Below are 16784 nucleotides of genomic sequence, written 5' to 3'. Positions count from 1 at the left end.
CAATTCAATAAGTGGTTCATTTCACAAAGTTCAAATATTTATTTCTGTTAGCTTTGATGATGTTCTTCAAAAAATTTTAATATTACGTCAGACTAATAGAAAAGTATTTTCATACAGAAATGTTTTCCTACATAATGGCCTGTCCTGTACAGTATCGGCAGTCCGTTCTTAGCCGGGTTCCTTTTGCATGATTTACGGCATCAATGGTGCATCGCATAGAGAAGAATAACCTGTGGTTCTGCTTAAGTGTTCAGGAAGCTCAGGTTGCATTAGTGCTTCAGGTCCCTGCATTGTTGGTTCTAGTGTCTCTCATGTTCCTTTTGATGATATTCCATACATTTTTTAATGTGGTAAGTTTGCTGGCCAATCAATCAGTTATACCAGGTCATTAAAGCCAGTACTGGTACTTTTGGCAGTGTGGGCAGGTACCAATCCTACTGGAAAATTAAATCAGTATGTCCAAAAAGCTTGTCAGCAGAGGGAAGCATGCAGTGCTCTAAAATATGCTGGTAGACATCTGCGCTGACATTGGACTTGATAAAACACAGTGGACCAACAGCAGTTGACAACATGACCCTTTTTTCACTGCACTTTTTCCTTTCCACTAAGCTTTCCATTAAGATATTTGAATAAGACACTGTGAACAGCCAGCTTCTGCAGCAACTACTCTTTGTGGCTTACCAGTAGTTGGATAAGTGTTAGGTCAGCAGTCTTCCTGTGATGCTGCAACATTTCTGTATTAAAAATCTCATTTTTATTGTTTGTCTTATGTAATGTGTTTTTCATTAGCTGGAAGCCATAATCATCAAAATTAAGAGATATAAACACATTAAATATATCTGAATGTAATTAATCTAGAAAATGTTTAAGTTTCATTTCTGAATGGAGTTACTGAATCAAATTTAACTTTTATTCATTTATTTTTTTGTAGCAATAGTGGCTTTTATTTTGTAAGGGTGATGAAGTGGAGAGAGATGGGAAGACATGCAGCAAAGGTCAAGGGGCTGGGACTCAAACCCATGACCGCTGTGTCGAGGACTGGAGCCTACATACATGGTTTGGGTGCTTTACCCCCCAGCACCCCAAATTAAATTCAATTATGCTTTCTTTTATTTTGAGAACCTGTATGTCTCTGAGCTTCATCTAAAGTATTGAGTTAGATTAAAGAAATGGACCATGTATAAATACTTGCATTTCCAGACTTTATTTCCTAAAAGCTCTCCTTACTCTCCTTACAGTCTGTAGCTTTTTATGTGCTGTGTTTAAAGCCTGTCTACAATAGAAATTTATGTTTTTTTTCTAAATAGTCTATTCTGAAAGGCATGGATTTTTGAAAACTGAGTAGTAACCCTGTTCGAGTGCATTGACATCTTCATCATATTATCACTGCATAGATAATAATTGTATATTAATTTGCTCATTTTTAATAAAAGTGACTGATATTCTGTAGTTCCAATTATAGTTAATAAGCCCAGTCTAAATTCAGATTATTTTCCAGCTTGCAACTCAGATGTTTTTGTCTCATCTCAACTAAAAGCCGACCATGAAGTTAGCGTCACAATAATTCTCAGACTCGTGTATTAAAGTGTGTCAGTTGTGCAGTAAATGGTGTTTGCATGAGCTCTCTTTATTTTAGACAGTTCTTCTCTACACAACAGCATCACACAAATCGCTGCTTAATATTGGCATTTCTTGGGGAAAATTGGTCTCATTTTGACAAGAATTCCCTGTAAATACCAAGATCTTTGTATTCAGCCATAATTTTAATGGACAGAGGGTGGCGGTTAGTCTTTGAGAGAAAGCTTTTTAGATGCAGCTCAGTTGTTAGTTGAATCAGTATTCAGTTGTATCAGCAGACAACAGAAAGCAGCAGAAAGCACTTTTATGGACGTTTATTGCGCCTTCTTCATTTTACCTGTCTGCAGCCTTATCTTTTGAATGCAGTCTTTCAGCTACCGGCTCTGACACTGGATCACCATTTAGGGATGAGGAGTGAAAAAGAAACTGATTTAATGGTGTTTATTTCAGCTTCTTAATCTCATCATCTCGCCTCCTCTCTCTTACTAAGTCTGTTATTTCTCTGTATCCACCTGCAGTTTCATCACCTTTTCTCTGGACATACTTTTACAACCATGCTGCGTCCTTTTGCTATTTATCTTTATAGCATGTGTACATTACAGTATAGAGTCAAGCACTTGTGAACAAACACACAATGCTGGCTCATAGAAAGGCAGTCAAGGCAGCTGTGCTGTTCGCTTCCCTAAGCTGCACACACACACACACACACACACACACACACACGGCAGACACTCGCTTTACAGATCAGGCCTTCATTAATATTCTGTTGTGCACTATGTGTGTGTGTGTGTGTGTGTGTGTGTGTTTTCAAACTCTGAGCCAATTTGCTGTCTGCTGTGGCGGGGTTGTTTTGTGTTCGCAGCTGTATTTGATAGCGCTACAGCCAGACAGGGAGAAGGAAAGAAAGAGGGGACTAAAGCCAGTTTTGGTCTTGGCAGAGACGCCGCCCGGTAATTTACAGCCTCTTACCGTGTATAATGAACACACTCCGTTTGCCCATGGACACCCTCGGCGGCCCTTTGGGGTGTCAAAAGAGGTGATTGGAGGGGGGGACAGGAGACGCAGGTGGTGATGCTCGGGGGCACCCTTGGGTTCACTTGGCCTGCTGCGGTTCCACCTCACTGTGCTGGGTCCTCATCTGTGGCGTCCCCCCGCCTTGTGGTTGCACCAGAGAGAAAGAGAAATGAAACGAAGACAGGAGAGGAGAAATGGAGTGGGATGAAACTGGGATGGTACAGTTATTGGATGGATGGACGACGTGTCCCCGACATGTTTGAAACAGTTATGAGACGATCCTGACAAATATCAATTCTGTCTATTTACATGCTCACAATGAGGTCATAGAAATGTGTCTGATTTACATAAAGCTCTGTTTTACATCTTTATGCTTTAGCGTTCCCAAGTGGCAGTGAAGAATGACAGGAACGGGGCATCACCTTGTTTTATTTTGTCTGTTTCACTAAAATCTACAGCACCCAAATGTCAGATATATTCCTCTTTTATTGTGTAAGTCTAATCTTACACTGAAATGAAAAGCCTAACCTTTAATTTCAGTATTCAATAGCAAAGAAATCTGGTAGAAAATAATTACTTTGAACAAAACATCAATGCCTCTCCATACAAATCATTTTAAATATTAAAGCAACTGAAGTAATTTTTATTTATATTTGAAGTTAATCAGAGTGATTAGGAATGTAACTTCCTGCTTTCCCGGGGTATGAATATTACCTGACACAGAGGCCAGTTTATCTCAGTCACTCATCAAAATATGAAAGACAGGAGAACATACTATTCAAGTAAGGCAGGAGATTGCTACAGGAAAACAGATACTCGACTAAACTTGCATGTATAGGCTTGCGCCTGAAAAATTCGGATTTGCCCCTAAAGACATAAAGAACAGCTAAACCACAAAACAACTTTTCTTTTGCAGATGAACTGTATAAATTGGTCTTAATGGCTCTTACATTTTCATGTAAACTTGTTCAATTCAGCATTATTTGGCCTAAAACCGTCTTAGTGCTGCCCCCTTTGGGTTGAAGGGTGGTGCAGTTGAATGTTCCTATTGGTTGAAACGGTACAGCTTGATCCATGTCTCCGATGTGACAACCCCACGTTCGGGTATAAAACCATCTCACTCAGACACACGCCCCCATAGCTGTAATTATGAGCAATGATCATAGCGATTTTCAGGTTAGCATTTTATTACCTATTAGTTAGCATAGCTTTTTAATTTAGGTACTTAGATTATTTAGCCATATGAAACTGGACCCATTCTGTCCTCCACTGCCTTGTCAGGACCGGCTTCGGGCATCGCTGAGTCAGAGCCTTGAGCCAGAACTGATGAGGCTTAGGCCCGCTGGGCTCCACAAAGCTTCCCTTTAACCTCTGGTGATGAGGGGGTAAAAAATTCTCCACCTCAAAAGACCCATCCATGGCGAAACTACCCACACTCGACATGGACTTGCCCCTCACAGACTTGAGACCTGTCTTGGGAACGCCTCTGCTGCTGTCTCATAAATCTATAATTTTAAGTAATGTTATGTAAAAAACAGAAAGAAATTCTTAAAACATTCTTAAAACTGGAATTCTAATTTCCCCTCGGGGATCAATAAAGTATCTTTGAATTGAATTGAATTTGAATTAAATAGTACATACTGTCTATGTTTGATGATATATTCCAAGCAAGGATTCTTGTCTAAACAGGAAAATGCTTTTTTAGTCATATTTTGCAAGCTTTTTACCAACACCAGATAGTTGCACAGCAACAGGACATTAAACAGAAATAACCGTTCATAGGCCTCCTCTGTGCATTAGCATTGCATTCGCTGGACTGATAGGAGGCCCCTAATTAAAGGCTGGTGAATCTGAACTCAATTATTATTCTTGGAGCATCGTGCAAGCCCGCCGAGCTCTGTGATGGATTGTGATCTCTGCTGTGGATGAGACGCTAGAAAGAGCACAATGTCTTACAGCGGGAGCCACTGATAACTTCATGCAGACAAATAAAGACTGTCACTTTTATTGATTTTTACCCAGCCCCCACCACCGAAGCCATATACACCCACATCTCCTTCTCTATCCCTGTCTGCGTTTTATTCCCCATCCCTTCATCCCTATCACTTCCCTTTATTGGAAGTGCATCCAACATCATCCCTAAGGCATCTAAAAACGTTTTCCACCATAAAAGTATAACATTCCCATAATGTGATCAGACTTGGGGAGGTTTACATTTTACGTTCCACTTTTACTCACATTTTTCTTTCTCGACCATAAGTAAAACAACTACCGGCATACATACTGTTTATACTTACATAAAATTGTAAATACAATTTGTGAATGGAAGTGAAATTTTCTCCTAACAGCAGGGCAGTGGTGGGGACACATAAGGAGAAATGCAATTTATTCCCCGGCACGTTGCTGAATGGACAGGCAGATAATGAAAGACATAGGTCATTGACGGTGACTTAAACCTGCAGCGGTGGAGCAAAATACATTAATAAATATCTGCAACATCACTCGAATGGAGAGGATAACACGTAAGGGAGCAAATGACGCAAGGAGCGGGTCCTCATCAAACACGGGAATACAATTAGTCCATGGGCTGCTATGGAGAGACTCCCTGCAAATCATAATATCTCTGAATGTTGACATGTGAATATCCATTACGGCTGCCCATTAGGGACATGTGCTGTGGCAGCCTCAGGAGTTGAATGCAATGCCTTTTATTATTTTCATTTCAAAATGCACACAAATTGTACATCCACAAGCAGCTAGGATTCTGAGAAGGTTCTGGTATGTAAGGACAAAATATTTAAAGATGGAAGAAAGCTTTTTGTCTTTTCCGAGAGAAACACACAGAATTAACAGTAACATAATAATCCATCTACAGAAAAAACATCAGTCTGTTTTTATTTTTCATCTTAGTTTGATCACTAGACACATCTTCAGTTCTGCTGTCAAGCTTTTTAGAGACAATTACATCTTTGTTTTCTGTTGAATGCAGTGATTGGAGTGCAATAATTCAAAGATGATAAAATACCTGATGACACGCTCATCCCTCTAAATACTACATTTGTCAGTGTGGTTGTCTATTAGTGTATTGTAAACAGTCCATCTGTATGGTCTATCATTCATCCAGTGGTTGTTGAATTGCTAAGACAAGCTGTAATTATAAGGCTTTATACAAAGCACAACAGCTGTGAATTGTAGAAAAAGACAAAGGATGGTATTTGTCTGCTGGTACTGAAATGGATATCCATTAAAATATGCCTGTTGTTTGTAAAAAACCCAGTCCACATAGTCAAGCTCTATTTTGAACAATAAGCTCAACTTTCATATTTGGTATGTATATTAATACATAGCTTGCAATTGTCTTCTCATTTACAAATTAAGCTTTTTTTCTGTGCTTTGTCAAGGCCAGAAAGAGGGATCTTTCTAGATATATTTCTAGATATTGTCAGAACTTTACGTAAATCTGTCTTTCTGTATCTGCACTACAGCAGGGGACCATCCATTCGAGTGTGAATTCTGCGGGAGCTGCTTCCGAGACGAGAGTACACTGAAGGGCCACAAGCGCATCCACACCGGGGAGAAGCCCTATGAATGTAACGGCTGTGGGAAGAAGTTCAGCCTCAAGCACCAGCTGGAAACCCATTACCGCGTGCACACAGGTACTGCGACAAAAAATAAGTCCAAATATGAGACAAGAACTCTTTTACAAGGAGGACTAGGTTCGGTCACTTACCTTTCAAACAGTCTCTATGGAGACTGACTTCTCGTTAACAAATCGATTGTGCATTTTCAAAATAGAAAATTGTTCTGTTGGTAAATGGCCGATCCCTTTGAGTTAAATTCCCAGTCAGCATGAAAAGAAAACTTGTTTTTCATTACTGTCTCTGATGAGAACATTTACTTACCAAAATATGCATGGATCATCGTGCTACCATGACTCAACCATTTTGGGATTTAATGGTCATTTTTAAATAGCTCCAATAATATATAATTTGTCAGCTGTTGAAAGACTTCAGGATATCAAGGTTCCAAGGCCCAGAGCACACCAGATGAATGTCAGTATTACTGTGATACAGTGCATGAATGTCTCAGAAGACTTTGTATTGATCCCAGTATATTTAGAGCCCCATAAAGATGTTGACACAGTGATAGGCTAGGTGCCCTGGAGAATGAGTGCATGCTGCAAACTCGATTGAGTGAGTATAGTCTACCACGAGCGCTCACCAGGGTGGCACATGGCCAAGGGTTTATGCTCTCTCGCCACCTTTTTCCCCTCCAACACACACACATGCTTGCAGCAGCACCCTCCCATCTCCCATTCAATAAACCAGCTGTTAAGCCACACTATCAAGGCAGCCTGTCCAATAATTGGCTCCCCTCCGTCCACCCTTTCGCCTTTTGTATGAGGGAGGGGGGGGCTTTGCGTTAAGCCGGAGAGCAACAGCAGATAACAAGAGCAACTGACAAGCTCACAGTTGAAGGCCACCTCACACAAAAGCAGCTGCTTGATGAATCATGGACATTGGCAGCCTAACCCCTACCCACCCCACGCTTCTACACACACTCAAATGCCAATGAATGATCAATACCAAGGGCACATTTGCAATTCATTATTAGCTGATTATTTGAGGGGACTGTGTTTACAATGTGGTTATCAATATAAACGTCCTGCATGTCTTCACACTGACAAAAAAATAGGTTTACAGCACTGTCCTCCAACAGGCAAAATGACACCATTATCCAGCCTCAGCTGAGGTCAAGGTTAACCAGGGAATATCCAGGCAGACCGACCCAGTAACAGTGCGAGAGCACGGCTGTTTGTTGTCTCACACACGTGTGGGTTCTGGTGAAAGGTGACAGCGAGCGCTGGGCCCGATCCCTTCCGATCAGCTCTTTTCAAATGCCATTGGTAAAGGTCAGCATTTACATGTCTAATTTGAGTCTGTCGGCTTGAGCTCTGGTGGATTATTCCCTGCCATCACTCAAATCATTAGCACGTTCAGGACGGCCGCTGCTGCCAAATTGAAATGTGGCCGTTAAACATAACAGCCCCACAGCAAGAGAACAGCATCTTACTGATTTATAACACCTTCAGGTATTTAACGTGGCAAGGGCTGCATATTTGATACATCATAGATTATTTCATATACAGATTTTTTAAATTCATCTTCATGGTTCTACACTTAAAAGAATTGGTCATTGTGACAAACATCAGAATAATAAAAAGTACTATTGTACTGTTTCATGCCTTCAAGATGCACAGAAACATTTGATCTATTTGCATATTTAACTTCAGTTTCAGTTATGTAGCATAAAAGAAAAAGGTTAAAGGTTTAGGAGCTTTGGACACATAGATTTGTTTCGGTGGGAGGATGAGGTGGAAGTGAAGCCCAGTGCGGTTCTCTTAGAGAGGGAAAGCAAACAGACCATCTAACAAACCAAAGAGAGAAAGTGACATCTCTCACTTGTATGATTTACAGACATATATGTGATCTGAAAATGCTTAAATCCTCGCATCGTGTCAGTGTAGCTAGGGATGCACCAAAATGAAAAGTTAGGCCAATATCGATATCCATTAATAATATTGCTTTTAGAATCAGAATTAGCTTTATTGCCAAGTTTATACAGACAAACAAGGAATTTGACTCCAGTACACTTAGTTCTTAATGAGGATTTTTTTTTTGTGTGTATATATAATAGTGGAAATAAAGAATATCTTTTTAAATGTACATATATCCACAATTAACTTTACAATAGAATATAATGTGAGATCAGTCCCAGTATGCCTGGTGTTGTTCTGGAACTCTGTGTGGAACAAGTGTTCATCAGAGAAACGGCCTGGAGGAAGAAACTGTCCCTGCGGAGGCTGGTTTTAGTAGACAGCGCTCTGTAGCGCCACCTGAAGGTTATGGCTGATAACCGATATTTATCAATAATACATATATTACATATATTTCCCTATCCTTTCTACATTGTGAAAAATTTATCACGCGGCTGACGTTACTTTGTCCCGTTGGGATTAATAAAGTATTTTTGAAATGACTTGAATTGAATTCTCTACCTCAGTTAAAACCCCCACAATCCTGCGCTGCATCACTATCAGTGTCACATGACCAAACAGATAGCACATGACCAACCCCCTCCCCCTCCAGAAACATATACACAAACAGCAACAAGGTGGAAATAAACATTGTTAATATCAGCCCAGTATTACTTATGGGACCGATATGGTACCTGCATTAACATCGGCCCATACCGATGTTAATGCAGGTACGTCATACATTCTTGTTTGCAAATAAATCATGTTTTTCCTGCACTGCTGTATTTGACTCATGTATACATATATAGCTGCCTCGTCTATGGCAAGATGTTTCATTATTTAATATTTGAAGGAGGATCCTTAAAGAAAATATTCATAGATCAAAATAACAGTCATTCCTCCTAGGACAAATTACGTCTCATTTTCCTTTCGTGTGTTTTGAGTTTGCAGCTGCACATATCCACAAATGCATTCTTCCAATCTAGAATAAACATTGTGCATAACAGAAATTAAATTCTTACTAGAAGAAACTCTCAGTTATATTTCCAATAGGAATTAGAAATGGCTGCATGTTTTACAAATAGACCCCTTGCATATTAATATAGATGCAGATGAAATTCATTATTATACTTGTTTACGGAGCTATTAAACCTCTTCTCTTTTACCCTTTCCCTCGCATTTAGCATCAGTTTTCAGCAGGAGTCTAATATTAGTATGTAATGACATAACCGTTGTCTTCAACCACCTTCCCATCATCTTTAGGTGAGAAGCCATTCGAGTGCAAGCTGTGCCACCAGCGATCCAGGGACTACTCGGCCATGATCAAGCACCTGCGCACCCACAATGGAGCCTCGCCCTACCAATGCACCATCTGCCTGGAGTACTGCCCCAGCCTGTCAGCCATGCAGAAGCACATGAAAGGTCACAAGCCTGAAGATATCCCCCCAGACTGGCGTATAGAGAAGACCTACCTGTACCTCTGCTATGTCTGAGATGGGATTGGAGTGAAGTGAAATATGAGGGAGGGAATTTGGGAAGAGGGGTAAGAGGAATGTAACGGAGCTGGTAGGAGGTCTTGAAGATTGAGGAATGTCAACAAGAAGATGCTTGAAAAAAAAAAAGAGGGTTTTTGTTTGTTTGTTTTTTTACATGCAAAGGCAACGATGAGGAGCTGGGCATAGGGGCAGGGACGGTGGGACTAAAAGACTTGGACGTAGAGAGACGTTCTCCACCATTGTTCGGATTCACCGGGTCGTTCACTACATCTGCAATTGTGTTAATGTTTCAGGTCATTTCATGCAGCACCACAAAGCAAGTAGGCTGCAAAGAAGTGACTGGATGCTGCTGCCACATTGGTGAGAAAGCAGATTCTCAAGGGCTATCTGACCTCCACATCCTTCCCTCAGTTTCATCCTCTTTTTCTGAAAGCTTTTTTTATTTAGTGAGATATCGTTCACATTGCTTTCTGTTGTCTTGCTTTTTAAATATTGCATTCATATATGGCTTGTAAAAAACTATTTTCCAAGATAATATGCCCCGATTATGAAAATATTTTAACTAACATTCTTCTTATGTTCTTGTACTGTTTTTGTTTCCTTTTCAATGCCCAAAATCTGCAAGTTTGTGTCCATTCCTGAATCCCACCAGAAGGGGTGGCGGCTCTGAGATAGCCCCTGAGAATCAGTATCAGAGCCTGCAGGCTTATGCAGTAGATGAGACAATTGAACTGGACTAGTGGGAGTACTAAAATGCTGCAAACCAAGCTCCCATTTGGTTACGACCAGGGAAGACACTACCCCTGCTCCTCCCTGGAGGTTTCACCAGTTTCTTCAGCGGTCTTTCTGGGTCTGCATTACTTCTCAAGTGCAGGTCAGAGATGCTCGAGTCACCACTGGCCGCTCAAGTCCAACAAGCATCACTTTTAAGTCATATGTTATTATTTTTTTTAGCTCTGCATCATAGTTTATCATGGCTTGATTGCACAGGTAAAGCAAACTACGACAACAGTCTCTGTTTGATGTCAGCAAGGTATATAAACCCTTCAATGAAATATAACTCCCAATTATGATATCGCACAATAAAACCCAGCCATATCCAGCAATAGATAACTGGACTGCTTCTACCCATGCGCATTTATCCTATCGGTATCTCACACTAACAATAACCAACATAAACTGACTCATAACAATAATGCTTTGGTTGCTGAATATCTGTCAACTCACCACAGTGGAGGAAAATGAATCATAAGTGGAGAAGGGTCTTCATCGTGAATCCTGTGACTGTTCGTAGTGAATGTGGAAGTAGTTCTGAGGATGCCGTAGCTGCACAACCCCAACATTTGTCAGTTTTAAGGACTGTAAATGGCAAAAGCCCTGAATGTGAACATTTGAAAGTGAGGTGCGAATAAGCCTGTATGGAAATGCAAGTTTACGCTGTCTGTTTATTCAACTTCAGGAACCTAAAATTCCCACCTTCAGACATTGTTTTAATACTTTTCCTGCCTGGAAGTTATAAAACAGGAACATTTGAAATGTGCACCCTACTCAATTCTAGGGAAAAGAATGCTGGAAAAGTAAAGGTTCTGACATTTAACCTGTGTGGCATGTCCAGTCACACAAGTGAATGTCAGGACATCTTCTAGTAAATTACATATCCAACAGGCAGGGTGGGGGAGTCACTGATTGGATGAGACACAGCCAGGCAGTATATGAGCCTTTTCTGTGGTTGAGTCTGTGCGCTTCGTCCCTCTCGTCTCTTTGTGGTTCTTTTTATTGACCTTGAGTTTGAGCTCAACACATCGTACTTGAATTACTTCTCTTTGTCTTTTGCTTTTTGTGACCTCATGTTCCTCATGTATTTTATAATTTCCCTTGTGTTTCACATGTACATTTTGTTTTGATCGGAGGATTTATTGCAGAACATGTGATGAGGCGAAGCACGCTTGCAGAGAGATTAAGTGCCACAGAGAAAAGATTGTGTTTCTTTTTCATTTTGTTTTCTTTGTTACCAAATTTGGTATTATTAAGTGTGTTTGTTAAAGAGCCGGATGGTTCGGTCATTTGTTATAAAAGCTACCTCTGTTTTCATGCTTGTTTTTTGGTTAAACAAAACCCACATTCTTCTGTGTGTTTTTGCATTACTTGTCAAAGCTACTTCATCTCATGCCATTTTAAGTTGATTTATGATTGTCTGTTTTTAAGAAAAGTGTGCATAAAAGGGCAAAGCGGAGGTGGACAGGATGAGAAAAGTCATTCAATGGATGTTTATTCTTCTCTTACGTTCTCCCCATGCGCCTCCAACAACAGAAGAGCAGAGGAAAAACAAAAAAAGAAAAGTTAAAAAAAGCAATTTTGAAGCCTTAAAGAGACGAGTAAGACGGATGAGTTCTGTTGCTTTTTGAGAGCGTTTAAAAACAAGAATTTAAACTTGAACATATGTGAATAGAGTTGTAGTTTTGTAATGTGAAATAATTAAAAAAACAAAGTGAGCGGGATGTTGGTTGGAAACGCTGCAGCGCGCAGGGCAGGTTACGCTTGATGCCGAGCGCACTGGACAATTTAGAAGTGCAAAGCGTAATCAAAGAAAGAAAAGAAAAAAGACAAACCAGAAGGTTAAAAATAGAACTCCTCCTTTTGAGAGAAGCATGGGTGTCTGTTTCTGAAGAAGAGCCAACAGAAGCAATTTGATATATAAAAAAATTGTGATATTTTTGTATTCAGTGTCAGTCCTTTTTTCCATTTTTGTGGAGGATTAAAGCAGGGCACAAATAATATTTGTATTTCTTTTCTTTTTTTTTTTACTGTTTTTGTTTCCCTCTTTCTGGGTGTGAATCGTTTTTGCCTTGTTCCTCTTTGATATTGTTGGACAAAAACAAAAGGAAAAAAACAAATTGTGTGAACATGTTGTAATTAGTGTTGCTTTCTGGATGTCAGTTGCATTGTCGGTGAAGGACTAAATCTAGCCACCACCAGTTGTACAAGTGTCTGTAAAAACAAAGAAACAAGACGATACGAAAAGAGGAAAAAAATAACGGAACGGCAGACAGGGGGCGCTGCCACACCGACCAATTAGTACTTCTCATTCAGTTGTTTGTCAATCACACTTGACTGTCGACATTTTTTATTTAGTTTATTTTTTGTACTTGAAAAGAAGAAGGGATGGCATGTCCCGTGGTGTCTTGCCATTTTATTCTCAAACACTGTGAGCTGAGGGGGGAGGGCCCTTCAGATAAAATCCACCTACTATAATAATAATAAAAACAAAGTCACGGTTCAGTGTAAACGCCACAATGCAAGACCCGTTCAGTCACATTATCCTTCTCATCGTCCTCTGAATGTTTTCTACTCGTTGGCGTGTGTGAAAAAGTGTGTAACTGTGTGTGTGTGTGCGGGGTAGGGGGGGGGGGATATCAGTGGGAAAATGCACTAATCAGATACAAAATAAAATGATATTCTATGCCACTTTTTTCTGTTGGGGAAAAAATATATATATAAATATATACATATACATTGGCATCGATATAGTTCTTCCCTCAGTGTTCCTCGGGTGTTTCTGTACTATCTTTGTGCCTAAAAATGGAAATTGTTCGACAAAAATAATCCATCTGTATCTGCTTACGTTCTGTATTTCCAAAAGAAAATAAAAGTGTTGTCTCCAGTACCCTAGGGATGTCATGAAGCTCAAATTATGACTTCTTTTTAGAGCAAATTATTGCAATAAACCCTCTGGATTTAGTTCTTTAAGCTGCACTGTATTATTGGCATCCGGAAGCATTTTCTCAGCACCCAGATAAACAAAAAAGTTTGCATATTTATGCAATTATTATTTGTCCACCAACAGGTTTGCTGTTGAGGATTTTTGACGAGAAAATTAATGAGAACCGCCATCCGTGTAGGTTGGCACTAGGGGTTTTTTTCCCTTCTGCTTGGTTTCTGTTTATTAAACTACTTTTTATTTCTTATCCCCTCATTCTACGAGATGCATTTATCAGTCGGGGATGTAAAATTTGGTCCGAGAGGAATCATGGCATCCCTGGAAGCTGGCACTCTGTGTTTTTGGTGTGGTGTTTTCTAGAACAAAGTAGCCATTTTCATGCAGTGTTGCAGTGCATGTGCCATTGAGGTCTAGACTAAAACTGTTTGAGTAACAAAGCACCAAGACATTGTATTTTTTTAATATTAGCACTGAGGACCAATTGCCCTGTCGGACCAAGCGTGACAAAGCTTATTTTGTTGGTTTTTTGTATCGTAACAGCTTTTTAATAAAGCTTTTTCCCTGTCTTTCCCTGGCTTTGTCTGTGCTACTTCTCTCCTCCATTGTTGTGACAGCACAAGTGCCAGTCGAGTTGCTCTGTATTAAGAAAATAGTGTTTCTATTATGATTTGAATTGTTTTAGTTTTTGTCTACCTCAGCACCTAATCTTAGCCTAATCTTAGAAGGTGCCCAATTATTATTTTTTGTTTTCTTTTGTTGTTGTTGTTATTCTGGTATTGTTGTCACTTGTACAAAAATACAATAAAAAAAAAGGTTTTTGACATTTTGCATTAGAGCTTTGCGAAGGTCCTTTGTCTTTTCCGATGACAACGTGCTATTTTTTGGTTCATTTTGTTTTCGTTTTGTTTCCCGTGGCAGTACGTTTCCTGTTTAAGCTGTGGCACCAATCTATAGCCACCGTCTGTTGATATAGAGGTTGTTTTTTCCTGTTTTGTTTCTATCCATGTAGATTCAGACACATCTTTGTAACATTTCAGTGTTCTCTGATGAAGTGTTGAAAAAAAATATAAAATAAAAAGGAACATTAAAAGATTTAATGCTGCAGGTTCTCTTCTCCATGTTGTCAATAAAGTCAATGTTGTGCCTTTGATAGTAAAAAATATATTAAAAAATAATCTTTTTTTCAAATCCTTCTAACAGTAGATTGTTGATTGAAGTGGGGTTTTTTTTTCAATTGTATTTTTATTTATGGCTCTCATAATAAAAAAACAAATCATGATGTTGAGTTGTATACTTTCAATCTGCAGTTAGAAAACAAAATAAAAAATGGACTTCATGTTGTCTCATCAAGCACTTTCTGACTCCATTTGCTCTTTAAAATACATTTTAACAGATGCAGAAAGAACACCAGTCATTTTCTGTGTGGGGGTGTGAGTGGACGTGTGTCTGTCCGTCCTGTAAAAAACAACTTCAGTGACACCAGAATTTAAAATATAATAAAATCTTTCTTCTACTAGTTTTCTCAGGGTAGAACATGTGGAAGCAACTTTTGGAATTTTTGATAAAGATGTTTTGTGCATTGTGAGAAATAAAGGTTCCTCCCATGAAGGCTGGGAGGAGAGAACTCTTGAGTTTTTGTGTTAACTGCTTTAGTTCAGTAGTAAGGCCGCACTCTTCTACAAACACTAAAATGTATGAACCATACAGGATGCAGACACACATCTATGTTAATTATGCATGCTGGGAAGATGCAGATCCTCTTTGAAGTTAATCCTCATGACATTTATTCTTGCAATGTTCTCATAAAACTACTTATTTTATTTAAGATAAACCTGTCCATCTGCACCACCTTAGATAACTTGCTTCAAGGTGATGTTTTAGTGAGGGAGGGGGTGATTTCCAACAGTGCCTTGCACAAGTATTCACACCCCTTGAACCTTTTTAAAATTTTGCCACAATACACCACAAATGTTGGTGTGTTTTATTCAACGTTTATGTAATAGACCAACACCAAGCAGAGGATAATTGTGAAGTGACAGGAAACGTACACTGGCAGGCTGGGTAAGGAGAGCATTCATTCGAGAGGCAGCCAAAAGAAAGCACCAAGTGAAACATGGTGATGGCAGCATCATGATGTGGGTATGGTTTCTTCAGCAGGAACGGGGAACCTGTTCAGAGTTGATGGGAAGATGGCGCTAAATGCAGGACAATCCTGGAAGAAAACCTGTTAGAGGTTGTAGAAGACTTGAGCTATTATGGTAGATCAGTGGTTCTCAACCCTGGTTCTCTAGGGCCCAATGTCCTTTAAGATAGGTTTTCTTACATAACTGAGCACAGGGGGGGTGGTCTCAGCTAATCATATTCCAGGGGTGTGCCACCTATTCAGACACACCCCTGCATTTTTATTTATCAGTTATTAAATCTTTTTTTTTATTTGACTGGCAGATGCTTTAATCCAAAGTGACTTATGAGGATATAACAATGCAAAAAATATCAAACGTAATAATGTATGTAATATCCATCAAAAAACATATTCTTCCTAAAGTCTCAAAAATCTGGAAGTTGATTTAAGTATTTTCAAAGTCTGCATAATTGAAAAAAAAAATTGAATACTGTGAAAATTGCTTGACTGCTGAGTGCCTGGCACACTGTCTACATCATGATTTTATTTAAAAGAAGTTGCTCCAATCAAATGCACAAAGTTACCATAATGTCCTTGATTTTCTTCATACGCACACATAAAACTTTAAATTTATAATTTGAGACGGGCATCTTGCTTTTTTAATTACATCAATGCACCTGTCTGCCTGTTCATGAACAGTTTGTCCATCCATCTATCTTTGCATCCATCCATCCTTCTGTTCTTTACCTGTTCGGTTCCAGGTTTTCCCGGGTGTTTTCAGAATAAAAGCCTCTCTTTAAGCAAGAAAAATTACAGTAAAGATACTCTCACCCTTGAAATTCATTCTTTTTAAACTCAATTCAATTCAATCCAGTTTTATTTATATAGCGCTAATTCACAACACATGTCATCTCAAGGCAATTCACAAAGTCAATTCAATCTAATCATAGAGATTTCAAGTGAGGTTCATACATTCCAATTAATCCTAACTATCAAACAGTGCAGTCAGATTCAGTTTATTATTCGTATTGGTTAAACGTTTTTCTATCTAGGGAAACCCAGCAGATTGCGACGAGTCAGTGACTTGCAGCATTCATTCCTCCTGGATGAGTTTGGCTTTGACGTTGCAGCAATCTCTCATACTGAGCATGCATGTATTCATCTAGGAAGAAAAAACAGATAAACAGATATATATATATATATATATATATATATATACATCAAATTTAACATTGGAATATTACATCAGTAGGGAAATACATAGGGAAGAAAACACCTTGTTGCTATGAAGAGAAAATTATTTTTTTTAACAACAGGGAT

The 16784-nt window shown here is 39.2% G+C and overlaps 1 protein-coding gene across 3 annotated transcripts in view; it reads left to right on the top strand.

Moving 5' to 3' along the window:
* zbtb16a (zinc finger and BTB domain containing 16a) overlaps positions 1-14678 on the top strand; it is a 218610-nt gene extending 203932 nt beyond the window's left edge. For all 3 annotated transcript variants that reach the window (XM_047378740.1, XM_047378742.1, XM_047378741.1), the window contains exons 6-7: positions 6078-6248; positions 9392-14678. In XM_047378740.1, coding sequence (XP_047234696.1) covers positions 6078-6248; positions 9392-9621 — 401 coding nt within the window. In that variant the 3' untranslated portion in view covers positions 9622-14678. The remainder of the gene's footprint in view (positions 1-6077; positions 6249-9391) is intronic.
* The last annotated feature ends 2106 nt before the right edge of the window (positions 14679-16784 follow it).

The sequence above is a fragment of the Girardinichthys multiradiatus genome, chromosome 11, assembly GCF_021462225.1.
Source record: "Girardinichthys multiradiatus isolate DD_20200921_A chromosome 11, DD_fGirMul_XY1, whole genome shotgun sequence".
Classification (NCBI taxonomy): domain Eukaryota; kingdom Metazoa; phylum Chordata; class Actinopteri; order Cyprinodontiformes; family Goodeidae; genus Girardinichthys; species Girardinichthys multiradiatus.
Note: the sequence above shows the minus strand (reverse complement) of the source record. Positions and strands in the feature narration are given on the sequence as shown.